General features: G+C 34.3%; 1 protein-coding gene across 1 annotated transcript in view; it reads left to right on the top strand.

Moving 5' to 3' along the window:
* The window catches only part of LOC149805012 (galectin-9C-like), a 29,624-nt gene extending 8,762 nt beyond the window's left edge, over positions 1–20,862 (top strand). The window contains exons 4-8 of the mRNA XM_089946487.1: positions 2,840–2,962; positions 5,457–5,531; positions 7,825–7,913; positions 13,561–13,780; positions 16,954–20,862. Of these exons, the coding sequence (XP_089802613.1) occupies positions 2,840–2,962; positions 5,457–5,531; positions 7,825–7,913; positions 13,561–13,780; positions 16,954–17,070 (624 nt within the window). The 3' untranslated portion in view covers positions 17,071–20,862. The remainder of the gene's footprint in view (positions 1–2,839; positions 2,963–5,456; positions 5,532–7,824; positions 7,914–13,560; positions 13,781–16,953) is intronic.
* Positions 20,863–21,738: the final 876 nt, after the last annotated feature.

Below are 21,738 nucleotides of genomic sequence, written 5' to 3'. Positions count from 1 at the left end.
TTATTTCAACATGGACAACGGGCAGTAAAAAAAACTATTTAGATATCTGTCTGGCTATCTTATCGTATCCAAGGATGAGATAGGATCGATAATGATTTTGTGGGATGGTTAATGGGTAGGAGGATGTCATTTGGTAGAAAAAAATTATAAAAATGCATGAATCTATCCTTCATACTAAAACTGAGGGGAGCAAGAGCGTAATCTGTAAGATTGATGAACTCAAAATAAATGTGTATACATTGCAAAGACATTAGGTTTAAAAAGCTAAGTGTGATAAATCGTATCGATATTTTACTGATCTCTGCCCGACATTTGCAAAGATAGCAGAAAGACTCCCCACGTACGAGCTATTATATAAATTTACTAGCTGAAATCGCCTTTATGAATGTGTAACTTCTAGACGTACCATCTGACCAAGGCACTACACAAGCATTCATCTGTTTTATTTCCGAGTCACAAGCTGAGTTCGCAACAGTGAACCGTTACTCCATGTTTTAGACTTACGTTAGACTGAACCATTACTGCGTGGTTTAGTTTTACATTAGACTGAATATTGCTTCATGTTTTAGACCTACATTAGACTGAGCCAATACTACATGTTTTCGACTTACATTAGATTGAACCGTTGTTACATGTTTTGGACTTACATTAGACTGAACCGTTACTACATGTTTTAGTCCTGCATTAAACTGAACCATTGCTTCATGTTTTAGACCTACTTTACACTGAACCATTGCCGCATGTTTTAGACTTATATTACACTGAATGATTGCTACATGTTTTAGGCTTATTAACCGAACCATTAACACATGTCTTGGTCTTACCTGAGACTGAACCATCATTACATTTTTAGTCTTACATTAAACTGAACCATTAGTACATGTTATAGTCTTGCATTAGAATGAACCATTACTACATGTTATAGTCTTAGATTAAACTGAACCATTAATACATGTTATAGTCTTACATTAGAATGAACTATTATTACATGTTATAGTCTTACATTAGAATGAACCATTACTACATGTTATAGTCTTACATTAGAATGAACCATTACTACATGTTAGTCTTACATTAGAATGAACCAATGCTACATGTTATAGTCTTACATTAGAATGAACCATTACTACATGCTATAGTCTTACATTAGAATGAACCATTACTACATGTTTAGACATACCTGAGACTGAACCAGTACTATATGTTTAGTCTTACATGACACTGAAGCATTACTACATGTTTTAGACCTACAATAGACTGAACCATTACTACATGTTTTAGACTTATATTAGACTGAACCATTACATGTTTTAGACTGACATTGGACTGAACCATTACATGTTTTAAACTTACATGAGACTGAACCATTACTACATGTTTAGACTTACATGACACTGAACCATCATTACATGTTTTAGACTGAAAGACTACATCATGTTTTAGACTTACATTAGACCGAACCATTACGATATATGTTAGCCTTTTATTAGAGAGAACCATTACTACGTGTTTTAATCTTAGATTAAACTGAAACGGTACTACATGTTTAGTCTGACAGTCCAATAAGTCTAAAACATGTAATATATGTTAGTCTTACATTAGACTGAACCATTACTATATGTTTTAGACTTACATTAATCTGAAACATTAAGTCATGTTTTAGTCTTACATTAGGAGGAACCGCTACTACTTATTTTAGACATACATTAGACTGAACCATTACTGCATGGTTTAGACTTTTATGAGACTGCACCATTACTAGATGTTTAGACTTACATGAGACTAAATCATTACTACATGTTTTAGACTTCTATTAGACAGAACCATTACTATATGTTTTAGACATATTAGACTTAACCATTACTTCATGTTTTAGTCTTACATTCGACTAAAGCATTACTACATAGTTTAGAGTTACATTAGACAGAACATTGCTTCATGTTTCAGACTTACATTAAGAAATGTAAAATTGTACAACCTTGAAAAGATCACACAGGCCTTATTTGAAACAAATTCTTAAAACATAGTTCTCCTGGAAAGAAAATAACTTCTTTGTTCCGAAAAAAGTTTAGAATTGTATCAAACCTACACATTTCAGGAGACCTATGTTGAATATAGCCAATGTAGGTAATCTATTTAGACTTACATTATACTGAACCATTATATATCTATATATATATATATATATATATATATATATATATATATATATATATATACATTTTCCCCGTGCACATGAAACGTACGATCATTTTTTGGTCTTGAAATTAGCAAGGCTAATCAGACTTTGTTTTGTCAACACAATATATAATGACATGCTTCATAACAGCGTTTCTTACAAAGTAAAATTAATTATGTTTATTTAAGTGACATTTCTTAAATGTTATTAAAATGTTGTTATTTCTCATATGTAATCATAACATGATGGATATTGCGAGTAAAGCACGAACAAAAATGTCATGCATATTCACAACAGAGACTGTAGCTATCATAAATGTAATCGGTTCATAATTGTTGAAGGGGTTGATTTTCCATTTTCCGCTGCATTGATAAAAAATATGTCAGAGTAACATCAAGTTTATTAGCCATGTTTTAGCCCTTATATTGCGTTTTTCACTGTTTCGTAGATTTAATCGAACTTTTTACCCAATATTCATTATTGAAAGGATGTGTTTCTAAGCTGTTTATAGATAGGCAAACAATCAATGATATTGTACATGGTTCGGAAAGTTTGTGTGTGACACAACATATGCTTTTCAGGAAACAGATGGTTTTTATATTTTTGTACACAAACAAGCTATACTTAAAGCGTTTATTTTAACCTAATACTGTTTTACAGGTCGCTGTCAATGGACAACATTTTGGAAAATATAGACACAGAACACCGATTTCAGCTGTTACTCATCTCGTAGTTGAAGGAGGCGTCAAAATCCACCAGATCCATTTTGAAAGCCCGTCTCTAGTAAAATGTTATTTTATTTATTTTATGTTCATCTTGCAACAAGAGTGCATAAATTGTACAAATCAATCTCAAGGGCTTAGATGTTGGCATAGTATACTCTATTCTTTTGGTGTAAGCATTAGAACTAGGAGACAAGAACCAGTAATTTTGTGACGGTAATCACCGACCTACGCACATTCAGCAGATAATGACTGAACCTGGGGCCTTTGTGGCGTAAAGCAAGCGCGTTACAACTGCACCATACCAATGAAGACATAGGTATGGATGTATTCATGTATTTCAAACAAGAAAAGGCATTTATCATGTTCCTCTACATCCGTTGCATTAAGGTTAAAAGAACTTTGAGGATGTTTTGCTATCCGTAGAGTGTTCGAGTGCATATTGAAATTTGCTAATTTCTGGGGGTTTATTTTGCCAAAACTGTCTTCCCTCCTGGGCATGCAGTTAGATCACAATGCTTGATTTGTTCCTGGTCTCTTTGACTGGAAAGGGTGTCCTGTTTTAGGGTTCTGTTTATTTGGGTACATGCATACAAGAGTGCCAAAATATTGTAACTGTGGCGTTAACCAAGGTTAGATATTTCTTTAAAGTAATATATTCCCTGTCCTCAGTTGATATCGAAGCCAATAAACTTGTTGAAATAATGTATTTCTAGAAGTCCATCATATCCAGCTCTCTCTTTAGTGGCTTTTAAAATAGTTCGTATGTTTACTTCTGTTTCGCCAAAGTCAGGAAATATGTTGACGAATGCAAATTCGACGAATGTACCATTACCCTTATAATCGGTCGTTGTGACCAATTAAGTAATATTTATTACATTGTAGGAGCCACAGTGGCTCATTGGTTCGCATACCAGACTTGCGACCGGATAGGTGCGGGTTGAAGTCATTCTCAAACCAGGTCAGGTCGGCATAGATGTATTTGATATAGCCTTTCGTCACATGATGTGCTGTTAAACACCACCAATATTTTCAGTACGGTAATGAACGTTTGATATTTCATGATTCAGTGACGTGTCTTATTACGAGTAATATTTCGACTGATGGACGGGGAATATTTGTGTTCCATGCGCTCAATTACACTTATGTTGTGATTTTTTTTAACAACTTTACGAGGAAAAATATCCTGTAACTGGTTTCTGTTCCCAATGTGTAACGACCCATGAGTCTTTACGGAGCATGCAGCACAAGTTGTTTTTGTCTGTAAGCACGTTGACGGAATGTTGTGTCCGTTACATTTCTTTCACAAGTAGAAGAGATCACATCTCTTGGATATCCGTAAAGAAATTAAAATATCAAAATCACTTTCCATAATATACTCGATGAAAAAAAGCATATTCGGAGTATTTAATTACCAACATAAACTTGTATTTCAAGCCATTTTTGTTTTGTAAATGTCATTTATTACATGCATTTTGAATGTGTAAATGTTTTATTAGGGATTTGAGAAATCTATTTCATCATGTTTTGACGCCAAAATGTACACTCTTGGATCCAGAATATTTGTATATATCAGTTCTTGTCATATAGATCTTTAGCAACAATTACCCCATCCCCCAACACAAACCGCCCAAAAAAACAAACTGAGATCACAGAATTAAATATTGTATTCATTGATTTTCCGCTCCTATTTTGTTCCCGTTAGAATTATTCAAATTATTTGAGATAAATGGTAACGTTTGGTCCTGTGAATTATTGTCTATAATCGTTAATAAGTTGACCCAAACTGCAAACTTCACAGACCCAAATCTGCCATCGTATGATGTGCCTGCAATTCTTGGTTTATATAGTTTATTATGAGTAATCAGTAGAACAAACATCATAGACCCTGATTTGCCGGCGCATTATGCGGTGGCAGATCAGGATCTATGTTGTTTGCTGTTGGACTCGACTTATATGGTAAGAAACTGGTGTATAAATTCCGTATACCGTATATAGTGTTCAATCAAAATTATTGTTCACTATATGATAAGATACAATTCAGTGATGAATATTGCTCTATTTTAGTATGCACCTCAATATAACAGTAAGAGATAAATTCATTATTAATTTTATGTATGTCTAACACATTTAAATGCAGATAATTTATCTTTAAAATCTCGTTGTTTAATGTTTATTTCTGTGCAAATTAAAATGTGCCTTAACTTTATAAATTTATAATAATCATTTGCTACATGTTGTTACATATCAGTCTTCTTATTTTCTGATAACTAAATATTTTTGTGAAATTGTAATATATAATATCTGACAAATAAGATGATTTGAAATAATGACAGTAGTTTTGAAAATGTGTTGAACGTGTTTTATTATAAAGAAATACTTCGAGATGTATTTAGGAGAATTTAATTTCAATCATTCTCAATGTCCAGTAAAAATATGTTCAAAGCTGTGCTCGGTACTAATCCAAATATATTTTATTTCCATTATATAAACACATATTTTCTTAATGTTGCTAGTATGGCATATTTCTGGACACAAAATCATTGTCTTTCCAGTTTTCTGGGGCAGCAGGCGGATACCCACCTCCACCAGGCCCAATTATGTACCCAGCAGCACCCATTTTTAACCCTGTAAGTACCTTTTATTCCAGTCTTCGCAGATTTAGTGTTTATCGCAAAACCTACCCCAAAGCTACTTGAGCTCAATCAAGCAGTAGTGTAGCCAATACTTTTCTGTTTAATTGAATACTCATCTTGTCCGTAAGGGCATAATCCATAGCCCTACAGAGAGAAAGTGCAGTTTTTTTCGCCTTGATAACTTAACCACATAAGTCTTGGCTTCATTTTAGAGTACATTAATTGTATGCAAAACTTGCAATTGCCTGCCCACAATCATTATTAGCATTATTCACTCGCCATTTGGGTTTTTAATATAAGTCATTTGTATTTATTTTAAAGTTGAAGGCAGTATCTACACAGCATAAAATGCGACATCAGCAAGATCGGCTTTTAGGACAGAACTTGGTGAAAGTTTTCATAGCAAGGAAGACAGAATGCCATAAAAGGAGGGTTTAGACCTTACTCGATGTGAGAAATCATAACTGACACCCGAAAAGGGACTCATATCGACTCACCCTCCCTTATAATTCTTTTTTCGTAAATATGAACTAGTAAATTTTTAGATCAATATGAAGATATCTATCTAATAAAGACGGGGCGGAGAATAAAAATTCATATGAGAAAATGATACCCGAAAGGGATTTATTCGCAAACCTCTTCTTTATAAATAATTAAAATAAAATTGAACACAAAAATAAGGAAATACTTTACTTAGAATATAATTTGACTTGGAATTATATTTTAATAAAGAAATAATACAGTACTAACTGAACATTAAAATTCGGACGTAAATTAATAGATGAACGATGAATGTGACAGAGGTTCCACCTCAGACGGTTATTAAAGTTTCTGATGATGGAATCTGTGCCACGGTCGTATAACCATCTTATTCAAAATTAAATCCTAAGGAAATAATTATATATACAGGAACAAGCCTGATGGACTAGCAGAAAACCTCCAGACAGACTCAGAAGTACCCACTACAGAGCATCCCGCTGCTTGATGGCAGGAAAATGTTTGCCCCAACACCAAATTGACATAGAGCGCCAGGAGGTCAATTTGCCCACGGATCATTTCATGAAGACTGACCCCGGGCAAATTCTTCAGCGATATGTACTGAAACCAGCTTTGAGCAAATAATATACACACTCAAGTAACACATTAAGATCTAGCAAAGGTACATAATACCTACATAATAAACAATTTGACCCAGCCAAATAAGAAACTAAAAGAAATATAATACTACCCAAAAGTCTACATAATGATTAGAAATACAAGAGTACCACGGTACATCAATTAAAACCTAATAAAGCTCTCATCTCCCTGTGCAACAAACGGGGAAAAGAGAACTACACCGAATTAAGATGCACGCACTAAAAAGTGGCAAAATTGAACTATAAGAAAAACCAACAACCTGCTAAAATCTATATAATATGCGAAGACGCAATACACCCCCTCCCCCACAAGATACACAAACACACAAACATATATACACACTTTATTATTCTTATATACTTACCTAAGAGGAAGACTGGAACCATTTGACATAGATAAGCCAATACAAAAAAAAAAAAAAGACATACGTGAAACATACTTAAACAAAAAAAAAAAAAATCAAAAAAAAAAAAATTAAAAAAAATAATAAATAAATAATAATTAAAAAAGGGGATATATGTATATATATATGTATACATGTGTATATGTATGTACATATATGCACAAAATAAATACATGAATAAAAGGGGTTAAATGACTATGGCAAAGTCAACTACATAAGAAAACAATATAAAGAAAACAAGGGGGAGGAATTTGGCCCATGACATTAATATGTCACTGGGACAATAGTACGACCCTAAATCGGAAGTCAAAACTTATGGAACTCGGACCCCTAAAAAGTCCTATTGAGGTCGGAAAGTACATACACTTTTGACTTCATGGGATTTAGAAAAACTTACAAATATGATGATAAAAAAGAAATTAACCCTGCAAAATTCAAAATCAACATTATTGTTTTCATACAATGAACATACACAGATAACTTATGGGAGGACAGGGTCAACCCACAATAAAATACACTTTTAGATATAATCAGGGTGTCACTTCTAAGTTCTAACCAGCTATATATGCTGGGATGGAGCTAAGATGTGTCAACAATAGACCTTACTCTTGTGTGAGAATGCGACTGGTATATTCCGATGAGGTGGTATCCACGTCTGTTTCCTATTTGCATACGGAATGAAATCAAGTCTTAATTAAAAAACCAATATGGTTCACATCATTCAACACTTTGTTTAATATGTTTCAGCCAACACCCTTTGTGCAAAATATCCCAGGTGGCATTTACCCAGGCAAAATGATCTTCATAAGTGGAGTTCCAAGCTCCAACCCAACAAGGTAAATGGATTTAGCACAGATGTACATGTAATGTGGCCTCTCACCCTTGTCTAAACAAATGTGACAGACCAGTCAAGGCTGTTATCTTTAGTGCAGCCAATGTCATATTCATACATTCTTTTCACAGACCTGAACATAGCTGGATATCGCCAGCTATTTTTTATCACGATAGCTTATCAGGATAATTGCCCTCGATGTCATATGTATGAAGTTAGCATTGCATACTTAAATATATAAAAAAAGAAATATGCAACTTTGCCCATGTTTACATTACAAGCATCTCTTGTCTGTTTGCACGAATCCGTTGTAGGCTAATGCTTTTTTATTAAAGAACAACTGTTTTATGTCTTTTTATTTGGTCCCTTATGTTAGATGTTCACTAAACATTGATTAAAAACACGTGACTAATTTTAAAACACTTTTGTTATCATGTTGTAAGAATATACGTGCCAAGTATGTGGCAATACATGGGCAGGGTCCCTTAGTTTTGGATTTACGTATCTTGCTTTCCCTGGATGCACTGTTAGGTACATGTACTTAAAAGAAGTCAGTTGTTGTTATGGTCACACAAGACAAAATATAAAAACATGAACAGTCTGGAAACTAAACATAAGATGTGCTGTTGTCATCTTCTATCTTACATGTGAACTGTGTAGAACTGTAAATACCAAGCTGGTATGTCACCAGTAAGGCCATGCTTAATGTTTTGTGTTGAATTCATTTATCCTATGAGACCTTATGCATAAAATTGGGCATTCTAATGGATATAAATTGCTCTTTGTTAATACTATTCCTTTATTGAATTTAACTAAGTCAAACGTTGGCACTTGTTTATATTTAGAAATGGAGGGGGCAGAATATAATATGCATTTTTGGGTTATTTTAATTAATAATCAATCTACATTATGGGGTAAGCGGATCAGTATAAAAACTAAAGAAAACGTACATAGAATAAATTTTTTTTTTATAAAAGTACTTTGAAGTAAAACTGATGTAGTGTGAGCGACGAAGCTGCTTTGAATTAGAGTGCATGTAGGTAGATATGGTGTTTATAAGGAAACAGTTTAATGTTTGTTGGTAATCCCTGCTGGAAGTTAAACTCTCGGTTTTTCTTTTCTATGTTTATCAGCATCAAACTCCCTTTGCTTCTTGTTGTATGACTCCCGGTATTTTTTAAGGAATTATTATTTTAGCAACTTTAAAGTACCTTTCAGACTCCAAAGAAAGTGTTTGAAAAAATTTTGTCCATTCTCCCCCTTAAACATTTTGACAAATTTCTTCGTTAGTACAAAGCATCAAAACCAGAAGTTATTGATATATGATACTTTATTTCTCATACAACTTCAGCATTACGATATGGTACGTTTGCTGGTAATTCCAAACTGAAACAAGTCTTAATGAAATTAGACCAATACCGTCAACATTTTGAACACAGGTTATTACTAGTCATGTGATCCTGAAAGATTGGATAACACTGCCACAAAGAGTGTTGTTGTACCAACCGCTTGTGACAGTATTGACATCCAATAGAAACGTATTTTTATTGAAAAATATAACTTAAATAAAAATCATATGCTACAAATAGCCCTTCAATAATGATGCATAATGATGCAAACCAGTGAAACGCTTTTAATGGGCAACATCCAGGTGTAACCAATAAAGTGATCACGTGGCCAGTCTTTGCTGTGCTCAGAGTATCAGTGATACAGGTGGACATTTACAAGAGTGATGTTTCAATTTGGAATTCAGCTGTTTAAAATTAAGAACATCATTAAAATTAGAAGACGTTTGTGGTGAACATTTGCTGGAACGACAGCCAAGCGCTAATACACCACGTTAGCTCCAAAGACCGATTAAACACTAACACCACTAAAAGTGAAGTAATTGTTTTGCAATAACGACATCAATTAAAATTCTCAATCTCTAGTCAATCTTGGTATCTATCAGGACACAGAAGAATGCATACAGAAAGGCTGCAAAGCACTATAGGTTCAGGTCTGCATAAAAGAAATGGAATTAATTCAGTCCTTTCCAACTAAATCTAAATCATCCTTGCTAGACCCAAATGTTGTCTAAGGTTTTCAGGCATTGATATTAAAAGCTAAAGATGTTGCTGTTCTTGTAAAATATAAAAATAAAGTCTTGCGCCAGATCCAGTGTTTGCCAGACAGACATGCACTAATTTAGGTATACAGTTTGATTGGACTGGTCTCAATGTCAGCTGACACTGAAATGATAAGCTTAAACTTATTTGGACTTATTACGCTCCAGAACGATATGTTAGAAAATGAAATTGCATCCAGGCAGGTGGCTCTTAATGACGAAACAAGCTACAGTTGTTTTATACATGTCTGCAAAATGCTCTCCAAATACACACTACCATAATCATTTGCTGGTATGAAGATAAAAGAACCACTGACCAAAGATGACGATTGTAAAAGACAGATCACCAGTACCATGAATATGTTGTGGTTAAAATGAGAAACAGAAAGAGAAAACAAGCCTTCTATTAGATTTCTTCGTATCCCGGAAAATCAATTTGGAAATCTACACCCATTACGGACATCAGTGGCAAATAACTCCAGATTAATGGCTGTCACTTGCTCTCTGTAATCAAATGGCCATATATTCAACCAACATTATGTTTCCCCAACCTGTACCCTATGCCATTTCCAAGTTGAAGGCAGTAAACTCTAGAATCTCTAGTAGGCAGGAAACTCTAGAACTAGCACACACCAAATTCCTGTCTTAGCTTCGTGATTAGGATCCTTAGGACTGAATGTAAGGAAAAAACAGCTAATTCTATTAAAATAAATGAGGTCTGACTTTACAATGCGTTTTACTGCAGCAATCTTAGATTTAATAATATTTGGAAAGTTGACAACGAGAATTTCCTACAAATAGAAAGGAGTAGTAGAGTGCTAATATATAAATTGCACTGCACGAAGAAAATACAAAATGCACCATGACTGAGTACAGTAAGTGGCTTCAATGTAATATTAAAGGCAGATTAGTGCCTATGAATATATGAAAAGTTGTGCATTTTTTTTTTATCTCATGTACATGAGTGTGTATAGCTTCCAGATTATATGTTCCAGCAGCAAAACTATGTCTATGTTCTTTTTTATGAATAATAATATAGGACCAGTTATTTTACACTGACAACCTATATACTATTCGTATGCTTCTGTAGCTATGTATGTATATGTGATGCATGCTTCTTGCTGCCTAGTTGTATTTAGTTCGCTCTACCATATTTTGCCGGCCTGATTATAATGTACGTTACAGATACAGTAATTTCTGCACACACACACACACACACACACACACACACACACGTCACACAGAGTGAAATTCTCTAAGAACTCACCATTTCTCCCTGTAACCCGTCCCCGTGACGCGCTTCATATATACCCAGGACGCTCCCCCTTTTCATATTTTGGTCAGCGAGGGCTAATCTGCAGAATAGCTGTTGGCTTTATGCAAGTAAACAGGTAAAAAAAAGACGTTGTTTTTTTTCTAATTAACAGGTAATCCTTATCTTTATAAATGTACTGGCGAAAGGACTGCCCCTCCGAAGGCTGTTCGGAAGTAATTTAAATAAACCGTGTTCTAACGGGTACGTAAATAGGTACCTGCGATTGGTTGGCAAATAAACGATGCCCTTTTCTGTGGTACTGTCATAAAAGGAATCAAAGGTTTCTCAGATTCTGATTTGAACACTGAAATTATCGATATGCCATAATTAATAATAGCAACTAGATAAATGCACGTGATCTGTACAGCAACAACAGTTTCAAAAACTAGTCAGCAAAATATATTTTTGTTTCTCGAGAAACGGAATTGTGATAAAAATGGCACTAACGCCATGAAAAGGAAAACAAATAGGCGACAGTTCCCATTGACTGGCAATATTTGAGTAACAATATCTAAAACTTGAGTGAATTTATCTTGACAACAGTTCGGATCGGTATTAAGCTACATGTATTTCTGTACTGAACTCACACAACGATTAATTCATCTTTTCTAAAGAGCCCATGTTATATCCCATATTTATTCCTTAAGGTCAACTCTTAGGGCAATTGACACTGCTAATTAACATACTTATTTTCAGTTAGTTGCACTTACTTGCACATATGCTGCGTGGCATTTTAAAACTTCCTTCTTTGTTTCATTTAATGGTGATAATTCGGATTTATATATTAAGCACAGCATAATGTCAGGTGTTAACTTATGTGAGTGCTTTGCTGGAAATGGAGGTGCTATTTTACATATTACAGTGTAATGATGTGAGTGGTTTGGTGGGAATGGAGATGTTAATTTACTTTGTATAGTGTAATGCCAGCTATTTACTCACGTGGAGTGCTTTGGTAAGGTGTGTATTTGTGTGGTATTTGGATTTGTAATGTAGCTTTAACAATTTTTAAGTCATATCACTACGATATCTGCATTGTGGCAGTTTGTAGTGATGTCTAGCACTGGGGCATCATGCCGCCGAGACGTAGCATGACGTCCCACCCAGTCACATTATCCTGGCACCAGGCCGACCAGTCCTAACACTAACCTCTTAATGCTTAGCGCCAAGCGGGGCAGCTGTTAGTACCATATTTTTTTAATAATTCTTGGGGATCAAACCCGCGATTACTCGCAACCACTGCGGACGCCCTTACCACTAGGCCAGCGGAGCGGTCTGTCTTGGTGGGAATGGAGACGCTATTTTACTTGGTACAGTGGTACAGTGTAATACCAGCTGTTTACTCTTGTGAGTTCTTTTGTGGGAATGAAGATGCCATATTTATTTTTTACAGTGTAATGCCAGGTGTTTACGCATATTAGTTTCCTTGGTGGGAATGGATATGCTATTTTACTTGCAGAGAAAACTACACAGTATTCACAGTGATCATTCTTCGAATTTGTTTTTAATTGTTGATAAAATTTTTATTGTGGGTTATTTTTTGTTTTTAGCGTTGTTGTAGGAGAAAAGAAATATAAGTTTAGGTCTATGATTTATAAACGTAACATTACTTTCCTTATACTTTTTAATTGATAGACACTTTTAGTAAAGTTTTAATAATAATTATTTCAAAATAGTCTGCAAGCACCCATTTAAGTGGGGTATTCTGAAGACGAAGTGGATGCATATACACAACAGCAACAACAGCCAGAGGGGCAAATTGTCCCATCTACCGAAATATATGTATTGTTTTTCAGAAGAAAACAATATAGTAATATGATGCAAAATTGTGTTTTATTTTCAGATTTATTATGTATGTGTTTTGCGTGAATTTTAGCTTTACTTTCAATGTTAGATCTACTTAAGTTATCTTTGTAATGATCTTGCTTCTAAATTATTGGCTTCTTTGGCGTTAGCTTCATGAGAAATATACTTTCAGTAGGTTTATACAAAGGAATGTTTGATGCTCGCATATATTAACCCGTAGTATGTAGACTGTTTAATAAGAACAAATTTACAGTTAGTAATAGTTGAAAATGATTTATCATATTACAACATTGTTCTTATGCTCTCTCTCTCTCTCTCTCTCTCTCTCTCTCTCTCTCGCACACACCTTGCTATTTAAGGTGACGTGATTGTGAAATTTGCTTTTATATTTCAAGTTTATAATGTATGGAAATATTTCATTCACAGATTTTCTATTTATCTTCAAAATGGAATGAACTATGAGCCAGGACACATTGGGCTGGTGGTTGATGCACGCTTTAGTTTCAATTCAGATAGAAACGTCTTAGTTCGGAATCACCGTGAGCATGGTAACTGGGGAAGAGAGGAAAGAGATGTGTCGCACTTCCCTTTCATTCCAAATGCACCATTTGATATGATAATATTGATTGAAGACCACCAGTATAAGGTACTAAAACACACTGAATGTATAAGACCCTTTTTTCCTGCTAATTCGTTGTTAATGAATAGTATTGTTTCATTCAATTAATCCACAAAATCCAATGATAATATCAATAACTTGATAGTCATTACTGCACATTATCACATTTTTCGGACTATAAATGTTTTTATTTCCTTATCATCCATAAATTAGATTAATGAAAGCCAATAGCTAATGAGACGTCTGCCTCGACTTCATCAGTTTGTTCATAAAGTCGGTATTCTGGACCTTCAGATGCTTTACGCTCTTGTCAAAAGCGGCAACGATAATATATCTGAACTACCTGGTTGGCATTTTATTCTAAAAAGTAGCCAACCCTATATATGACCTTGCTGAATGTTTTGGTCAGATTTTGTGTAGCACCATCCAATTCCAGACTGCAATAAAAACTGGGCACATATTAGAATGTCAAGGTTAGAGGTCGTGCTAACTATTTGATTCAGAATGAAACAGATGGCAAGAAGTCCAATGCATTGGTGCTAATTTATCATTATTAAACCGTACCACTTTGGAGACAAAATAGAAAAAAGAACGTTTTACTCTGTGTTTAAACACACCAAGCATCTACATATATAAGGTTCTATCTATTGCAATCCACAGTAAAATGTTGACTCTGCTTTTGGTTGGATATCGATATATTTGACATTAACTATGCGGGCGTTGGCTACATGCTAAACACATACACATTTTGATACCCTACGTTTCATCCAACCTTCATCAATCCCCTAGTCCGTCTGTTTGAGCTGTTCTGCTTTCTATGTTTGGTGGTATACATAGCGGTATTATATTTTAGTTTCTTCCTTTTCGGTTCTGGAATTGGGTCAGGAAGTCATATGCATGCCTTCCTATTAAACATGGAATTGTTTACTCAAATTTCAAAACACTTTCGATATATTATGCCAATGTGTTGTATTCTGAGTCATGAATGTAAGACACATTATGTGTTAGTAACCTTTGGATTCAGCTCCTGGATTACAGTATATGTAAAAGTGGATAACATGAGAAGTTTTCATACTGGTAATTATGTGATTAACGATGGCTACCATAGCGATTGCTCTAAGTTTAATCTGACCTCCAGAGCTCTATCAAGTAAGCAGTGTTCAAATGTGAGTTTTGTGGTAAATAAATGTAGAGTAACTAAGCAATAGTTCTCTAAATTGCATTAATATAAAAAAAATAATTTACATTTTATTTGTAATTGTTGTTAAATATTAGTTTGTCCGTTATCTCATAAGCAATGTATCCAATATAACCCATATTATGGGCCCAGAGCTGTTAGTCTCTATAGCAGAAATAGAAGAAATAAATAATTTCAGTTTCAGCAATATTTTACAATTGTAATTGTTTGCATTGGATTTGTTTACGTTTTTGAGTTTGATGTATTCAGCTGAAAACTATTAAAACCCTGAGAAGTTTCTTTGTACCAGATACCACAAATTCACTATTTTTCACGGGGTGCCGATTTGCGTTTATTCTGGTTGCAAGAAACCATAACCTTAATGACCCAACAGACAATGAGCATTCAATGGAAATTATAGAATCACCCTTCCCCAAACTTCGAGTTAAGGATCCAGTTTACAATAAGCCTTCAATGGTAATACCATAATTCCCGTCCCCAATCTATGACTTAAGGATCTAGTGTACAATAAGTCTTCAAATTAATAACATAATCCCCTTCCCCAAACTTCGAGTTAAGGTTCTAGTGTACAATAAACCTTCAAGGGTAATAACATAATCCCCTTCCCCAGTCAAAGAGTTTAAGAACCCAATACACAATAAGTCTTCAGGGGAAAAATATGACCCATTTTCCGATCCACGAATTGATGGTCCCAATGCATAGTGCGTCTTAAATGAAAATATTTGGGTGCTTTCAATTCAATTCATTTAAGGACTCAATGCACAATTCACCTTCAATGGAAAGAATAAGATCCCTTCCCCAATCCACCAATATAAGAACCCAATGTATAATAGGCTTTGAAGGGAAACAATAGGATCTCTTCTCTGATCTATGAATTTATTGACCCAACGAACCGAATAAGACAAGCAATAGTATCCCCTCCCAAATGCATGAATTTGAAGACCCAATGCACAATAAGCCTTCAAGGGAAACTATTGGATTCTTTCCCCAATCTAACAGTTCAAGGATCAAATATACAAGAAGCCCTCAAGGGGAACAATAGTAACTCTTCCTCCAATGCACATATATAAGACCACATTACATAATAAGGTTCAGGAGAAACAATAGGATCCCTTCTCCAGTGTACGAATTTAAAGACCAAACACTCTGTATCTTGCTTGGCATCGATGTTAGCACACTGACCTCTAGTACCAATGGTTCCCGATTGAAATTTCTGCGGAGCAAGAGACTGTTCCAGAATAATTCATTAGCGTCGTTGACGGGTATGATACTAAACATTACGCCAAAATTGAACAGTGGTTCCGTGTACAAGGAGAGTCACACCCTATTTAAGTTAAAGATTCCTCCTGTGGTATTCGACAAAGAGGTGTACGTCGCCACCACTGAGGTATCCCCTGCATCTTTTAGTGAGCATAGGCAAACTTGCCATAATAGATAGATCAATATACTCCTCTAGAAACCCTTAGCAAACTCTTGGACATACTCAGTCTATGAATAGCTTCATTGGACTTTCCTATATGCATATTTTCAGTACGTAGAAAATATAATACAGAAAATTTATGCTCAGTCACTGATGTGTGAATACCATCTACACTCATGTATAACAAGAGTGCAGCTGCAAACTTCCCAGACCCAGATCTGCTATTGTATAATGCACCATCGATCGGAGCCTGTACAGTTTATTAGGAATAGTCAGTAGAACAAACATTATAGTCCCTGATCTGCAGGTGCATTATGCTACGGGAGATCAGGACCTTTGTTATTTTCAATTTGACGTGACTAATAAACGACTTTAGAATTTTCAGTTTGTATAAGTTTAAAAAAATAATAGCAGTAACCGGTGTCAGTTTCATTCATTTTTCAAACAATATGATTTTAAATGTCAATATATTCTCTTGTTTGTTTGCGGTTAGGTATTTCTTTAAAATACATCATATGATAATTAATTCAACTGATAGAAAAACAACATGAAACCGGTACTGAGTTAAAATTATCTATGTAGGTTGCTGTGAATAACCAGCATCTCCTGGAGTTTCATCACCGAATCAAGCAGCTGTCTAGTATTGACACCCTAAGGATTGACGGAAGTGTGGCGCTGACCCAGATCCGCTTCCAGTAGAGTGATGCATTGTGGGAGTTATTGGTGTACCAACCGCATTAGATTTGCAGCAAAAATCCTTTATTTTCAAACAAGCCTTGGTGTACCTATTGAACACATATAAAACTTTCAAAAGAGTTTTGTTAACTGTTAATACTGAACACTTTTTACTAATTCTTTTACTACATGTTAATGAAATTAACCAGTCACTAAATGTCATTATTATATAACTATGCAATATAACACTAAACGACATTACACTACTGTTGACTGTGAGTAAGCTTCTAGCTCCAATATTTGTCATGAACGTTTGACTACTTTAGTAAATTAGTTAATTTCTTTAACAATGTCAGGTTTGGTTACTGCTCACATAAATGTATTATGTATTGCCAAAAAGTTATCAAATAAAGTAATGTAATATTTAAATAAAGTACACATACATTATTTACATACACACATACACACACACTGTAAGCCAGCTTAACTCATTTGGAATGAAGTCTTTTAGTCAAGGATTCTTTAAACAATCAGGACGACATATTTTTTTCAAAGACAGTTCATTGTGTTTACATCTACAGGTCAGGTAAATTTGTATGTTCATAGTCTCAGTTAAATTACTGCTGACAAAAAGCATTATTTACAAGGATATCATCATGTTTGGTATATATGGGGGGCCTCTTGATTGCTTTTGTTTTATTATAGAATACCTCATTAGAACTCAAAACGTGGATTCAAAAGAATGAAGTACAGTTCCTCAAAGCAAACCATAGCATGATCTCTGTGTGAAATCATTATAAAATCACTTGGAATAACTTTAAATATGTAATGATATTCTGTAATATTAATTAGCAATAACATAGTTACTTCAATTAAGATATATGGCTTCTATTAAATTAGAATAAAGACCACCATCCCTCAAAAAGAAAAAGAAAATGATCTCAGCATAGACCCTAATCTGCATGTGCATTATGCGACGGCTGATCAGAATATTTTCTGTTTGCAATTGATTCAACTTATAATCTAGTATAGATCGTACTGTGAACAGTTACAAATCTGAGGATTATTCAGATGATAAAATGTGTAGATGGTTGTTGTAGCATGCAGTAAACTTGATACTGAAATCTAGATTGAAATATTCGAATTGTATGAGTAGTAGTGTGAAGTATGTAGCATGAAGGAATCAGATCTCAACCAATGCATTTAGAATCACATAAAGACCAAAAGTAGTGATTTTAACTAGCATCAGTCACACTGTTTGCAGCGATTCATGCTCCCACGTGGTATTCAAAGTATTGCTTCTAAGCCACAACATAGATAAAACTGCAAACACCATAAGATTATCTGAGTATGCATAGTCTCATTGTTTTACATTTTTTATTCAGTTTAATGTGTTTTTTTTTTCCTTGAATGCAGTTGAAATATTAACGAATCCTGTGGACAATATGACTGTATGTGCATAACCCTAAATGAATATTTAATTTTTACAACAATTTAGCACCCCACCCCATCTCCAGTTTGTATATGTTGTTGACAAAATATTTCTCATTATTTCTCTTTGTTGTTTTCAAACTTAAAGTTCTTACAATCTAACTGTTTTGTTAGAATCTGCGTGACAATTTTTCAAAGTTGTTTGTTCTAGTTATAAATTTGGCGATGATAAAAGTGAAATATTGTTTTGTTTTTACAGATCTAAAATGTTATTTATTGTCTTTTCCAGTAGTCAGGTTTATATAATTTTTCCTTTGCAAGGTATAGTCTAATTAAGGCAGTGGTTATTGGTTTTATATCATGCATATTGTCTGCATTAATGACCAAGTTTTGCAGTTAAATGATGAAATGTCTAAGTTCCAATCAAACAGTAAAGAAGTCATATTTCCTATAACACCAACTTTACTCATAAAGTTTTAACAGCAAGCATTAACTCAGCATTTGATATATTCAATTTTAACATATATTCCCCCAATATATCTTTGATAACATCGATTAAACAAAAATGCCAGTCATCTTTGATTCATTATCCATACTCTTTGCTAATCTAGGTTGCCTCTTTATTACTGGAAATTAAAATAAAATGAATTAACTAATTATTAATATAACTCATTCATTCAGGATATCATTAGCATATTGATTAATTAAACAATTGTTGAATAATGGTTGGTTGTTTAATTCATTCGTTATTTTATTTGACCAGGGACTTACAAAAATGGTACTAACAGCTGCCTCGCTAGGCGCTCAACATAAAGAGGTTAGTGTTAGCACTGGTCGGCCTGGTGTCAGGATAATGTGACTGGGTGGGACATCATGTTACATGTCAGCGGCATGATGTCTCAGTGCTAGACAACACTATAAACTGCCACACTGCAGACATCGTAGCGATGTGACTGAAGAATTGTTAAAGCTACGTTAAAAATCAATGTCACACACACACACACACACACACACACACACACACACACGTTATTAGATTCATTTATTACTTATCTACACCGACTGGTCCGAATGACATATCTAAGAAGCTATGTGCGAGTCAAATTAAGGTCTAGAACAACCATTTGCCTTATAGTATTTGTCTGTTTGCACTCTTTAGCAAGTTGTAGATTTCATTATGGTATGGACAATCTCGTCCCCTCCAATGAAAGAGTAAATGCTGATGTTACTACCTTGTGAACTAAACAACGAACCCATATGATAATTCTTGTGGAAACCTTATTTATCATATTTTAAATAAAGGATGCACGTTCCATTTGCGAAAGCATTATTTATTAACCTAAGTCTGTTTAGCATATTACATATAAGGCCACCACGGTCATTTTTTTCTTCACCAAAAGTCATACTGTATGATAAGGCAGGAACACCATACAGTAACATAAAACAGGAAAGTTATGCTATTTCGTAACGCAGGAAAGTCACGATGTATCATAAGGCAGGAACGTTATCCTGTTTCATAAGGCAGGAAAGTCATGCTGTATCATAAAGCAGGAACGTTATCCTATTTCATAAGGCAGGAACCTCATGCTGTATCATAAAGCAGGAACGTTATGCTATTTGATAAGACAGGAAAGTCATTCTGTTTGATAAGGCAGGAAAATCATTCTGTTTGATAAGGCAGGAAAGTCATGCTGTATCATAAGGCAGAAAGTTATGATATTTGATAAGGCAGGAAACTCATTTTGTTTGATAAGGCAGAAAAGTCATTCTGTTTGATAAGGCAGGAAAGTCATTCTGTCTGATAAGGCAGGAAAGTCATTCTGTTCGATAAGGCAGGAAAGTCATTATGTTTGATAAGGCAAGAAAGTCATTCTGTTTGATAAGGCAGGAAAGCTATGCAGTCATGCTGTGTCATAAGGCGTGCAAGTTATGTTGTATCATAACGCTGCTACGTCATGCCGTTTCATTAGATAGGAAAGTCATGATGTTTCTTAAGGCAAGAAAATCATGTTGTAGCATTAAGAAAGGAAAATGAAAAGGCTTATAATTCAGTATTAACTTACAAGAAAAACAAAATTGTTTTTTGGCAGTTTTTAAAAACATTGATTTACTGCATATAGGAACGTAAACGTGTGCACAAATAAATATATTCACACAATTCTAAAGTTGGAGAAGGCACTGCATACAGCATGAGATCGATTGTGGGATTTCTTTGTGTCTTAGTATCGTATACATCTGACCAGGGTGAATAGTTAGATACGACTACTGAATTTAAATTTAGTGTGTTTAGTCATACAATATGCATGTTGTGAAATTAGTTATTGATATATATTTGTCCATGTAATTGACACTTCAATATACTAACATTAAACATATAATCCAATACATTTTGTTTATGCTCTTGTGTTCTATAAGACTGCAGCTCCACCCTCCTCGATGTCAATACGGACCATGCAATAACCTGTTTTCAGTAATCCTTACATCAAACATATCATTTTTAATTTAAGAAAGAGGAGAGCAGTAACTCAGTTGACAGAGCATTGGACTAGAAATCCAATAATCAGGGATTAGATACCTGTCGAGGCCATCATAGATCTTGGAATAACAATAAAGCGCCCCTAAAAGAAACAAAACAAAACAAAACAATAACTAAGTCAGCAACATAATCACTTGATATAAAAAGTGTCTATAACAGATATATTTGGGAATTATAGATGAAACAATCTTTGAATATAGACGACAAGCTAATGACATATCTGAATCAACACGAAGCTTAAGACCAGCTTTGAAAATCAAGATTTAAAGCGTTAAAGCATGGGATTTAAAAAAGAATCTTTTTAAGTCTTTTCAATTACATACAACCATGTTTAAAAATAAGGCAGAGTTCTAATTTCTCACGTGAGTTATCAGGTGAGAAACTTGGACTTTGATTCTGATTAAACTCTTATTTCAAATTTATTCAAAGTTGGATTTTCTCATGTGAGTTATCGCATTTCACTGTTCATAAAACGAAACAATTCAGTATTAAGGTCTCGTATAACCAGACCACCCATTAAACCTTAACAGCTGTCAAAGAAAAGAGTTAATAATTTGTATAACTGATCGTTTTTTATCTTTAATTCAGTAATCCGTAAAAAGGTGAAATGTTTCTCTCCTCAAAATATGCAGTTTACAAATATAAAAAGGAAATAACTTTTGCCCCATAATGAATGCTATGTACAATAAAAATATGATGCAACCCTTTATTACAAAATTATCAAA

Source organism: Sinohyriopsis cumingii, chromosome 2, assembly GCF_028554795.1.
Source record: "Sinohyriopsis cumingii isolate HCF-2022 chromosome 2, ASM2855479v2, whole genome shotgun sequence".
Taxonomy (NCBI): domain Eukaryota; kingdom Metazoa; phylum Mollusca; class Bivalvia; order Unionida; family Unionidae; genus Sinohyriopsis; species Sinohyriopsis cumingii.
The sequence above is the reverse complement of the archived record's forward strand: the minus strand, read 5'-3'. Positions and strand labels throughout refer to the sequence as shown.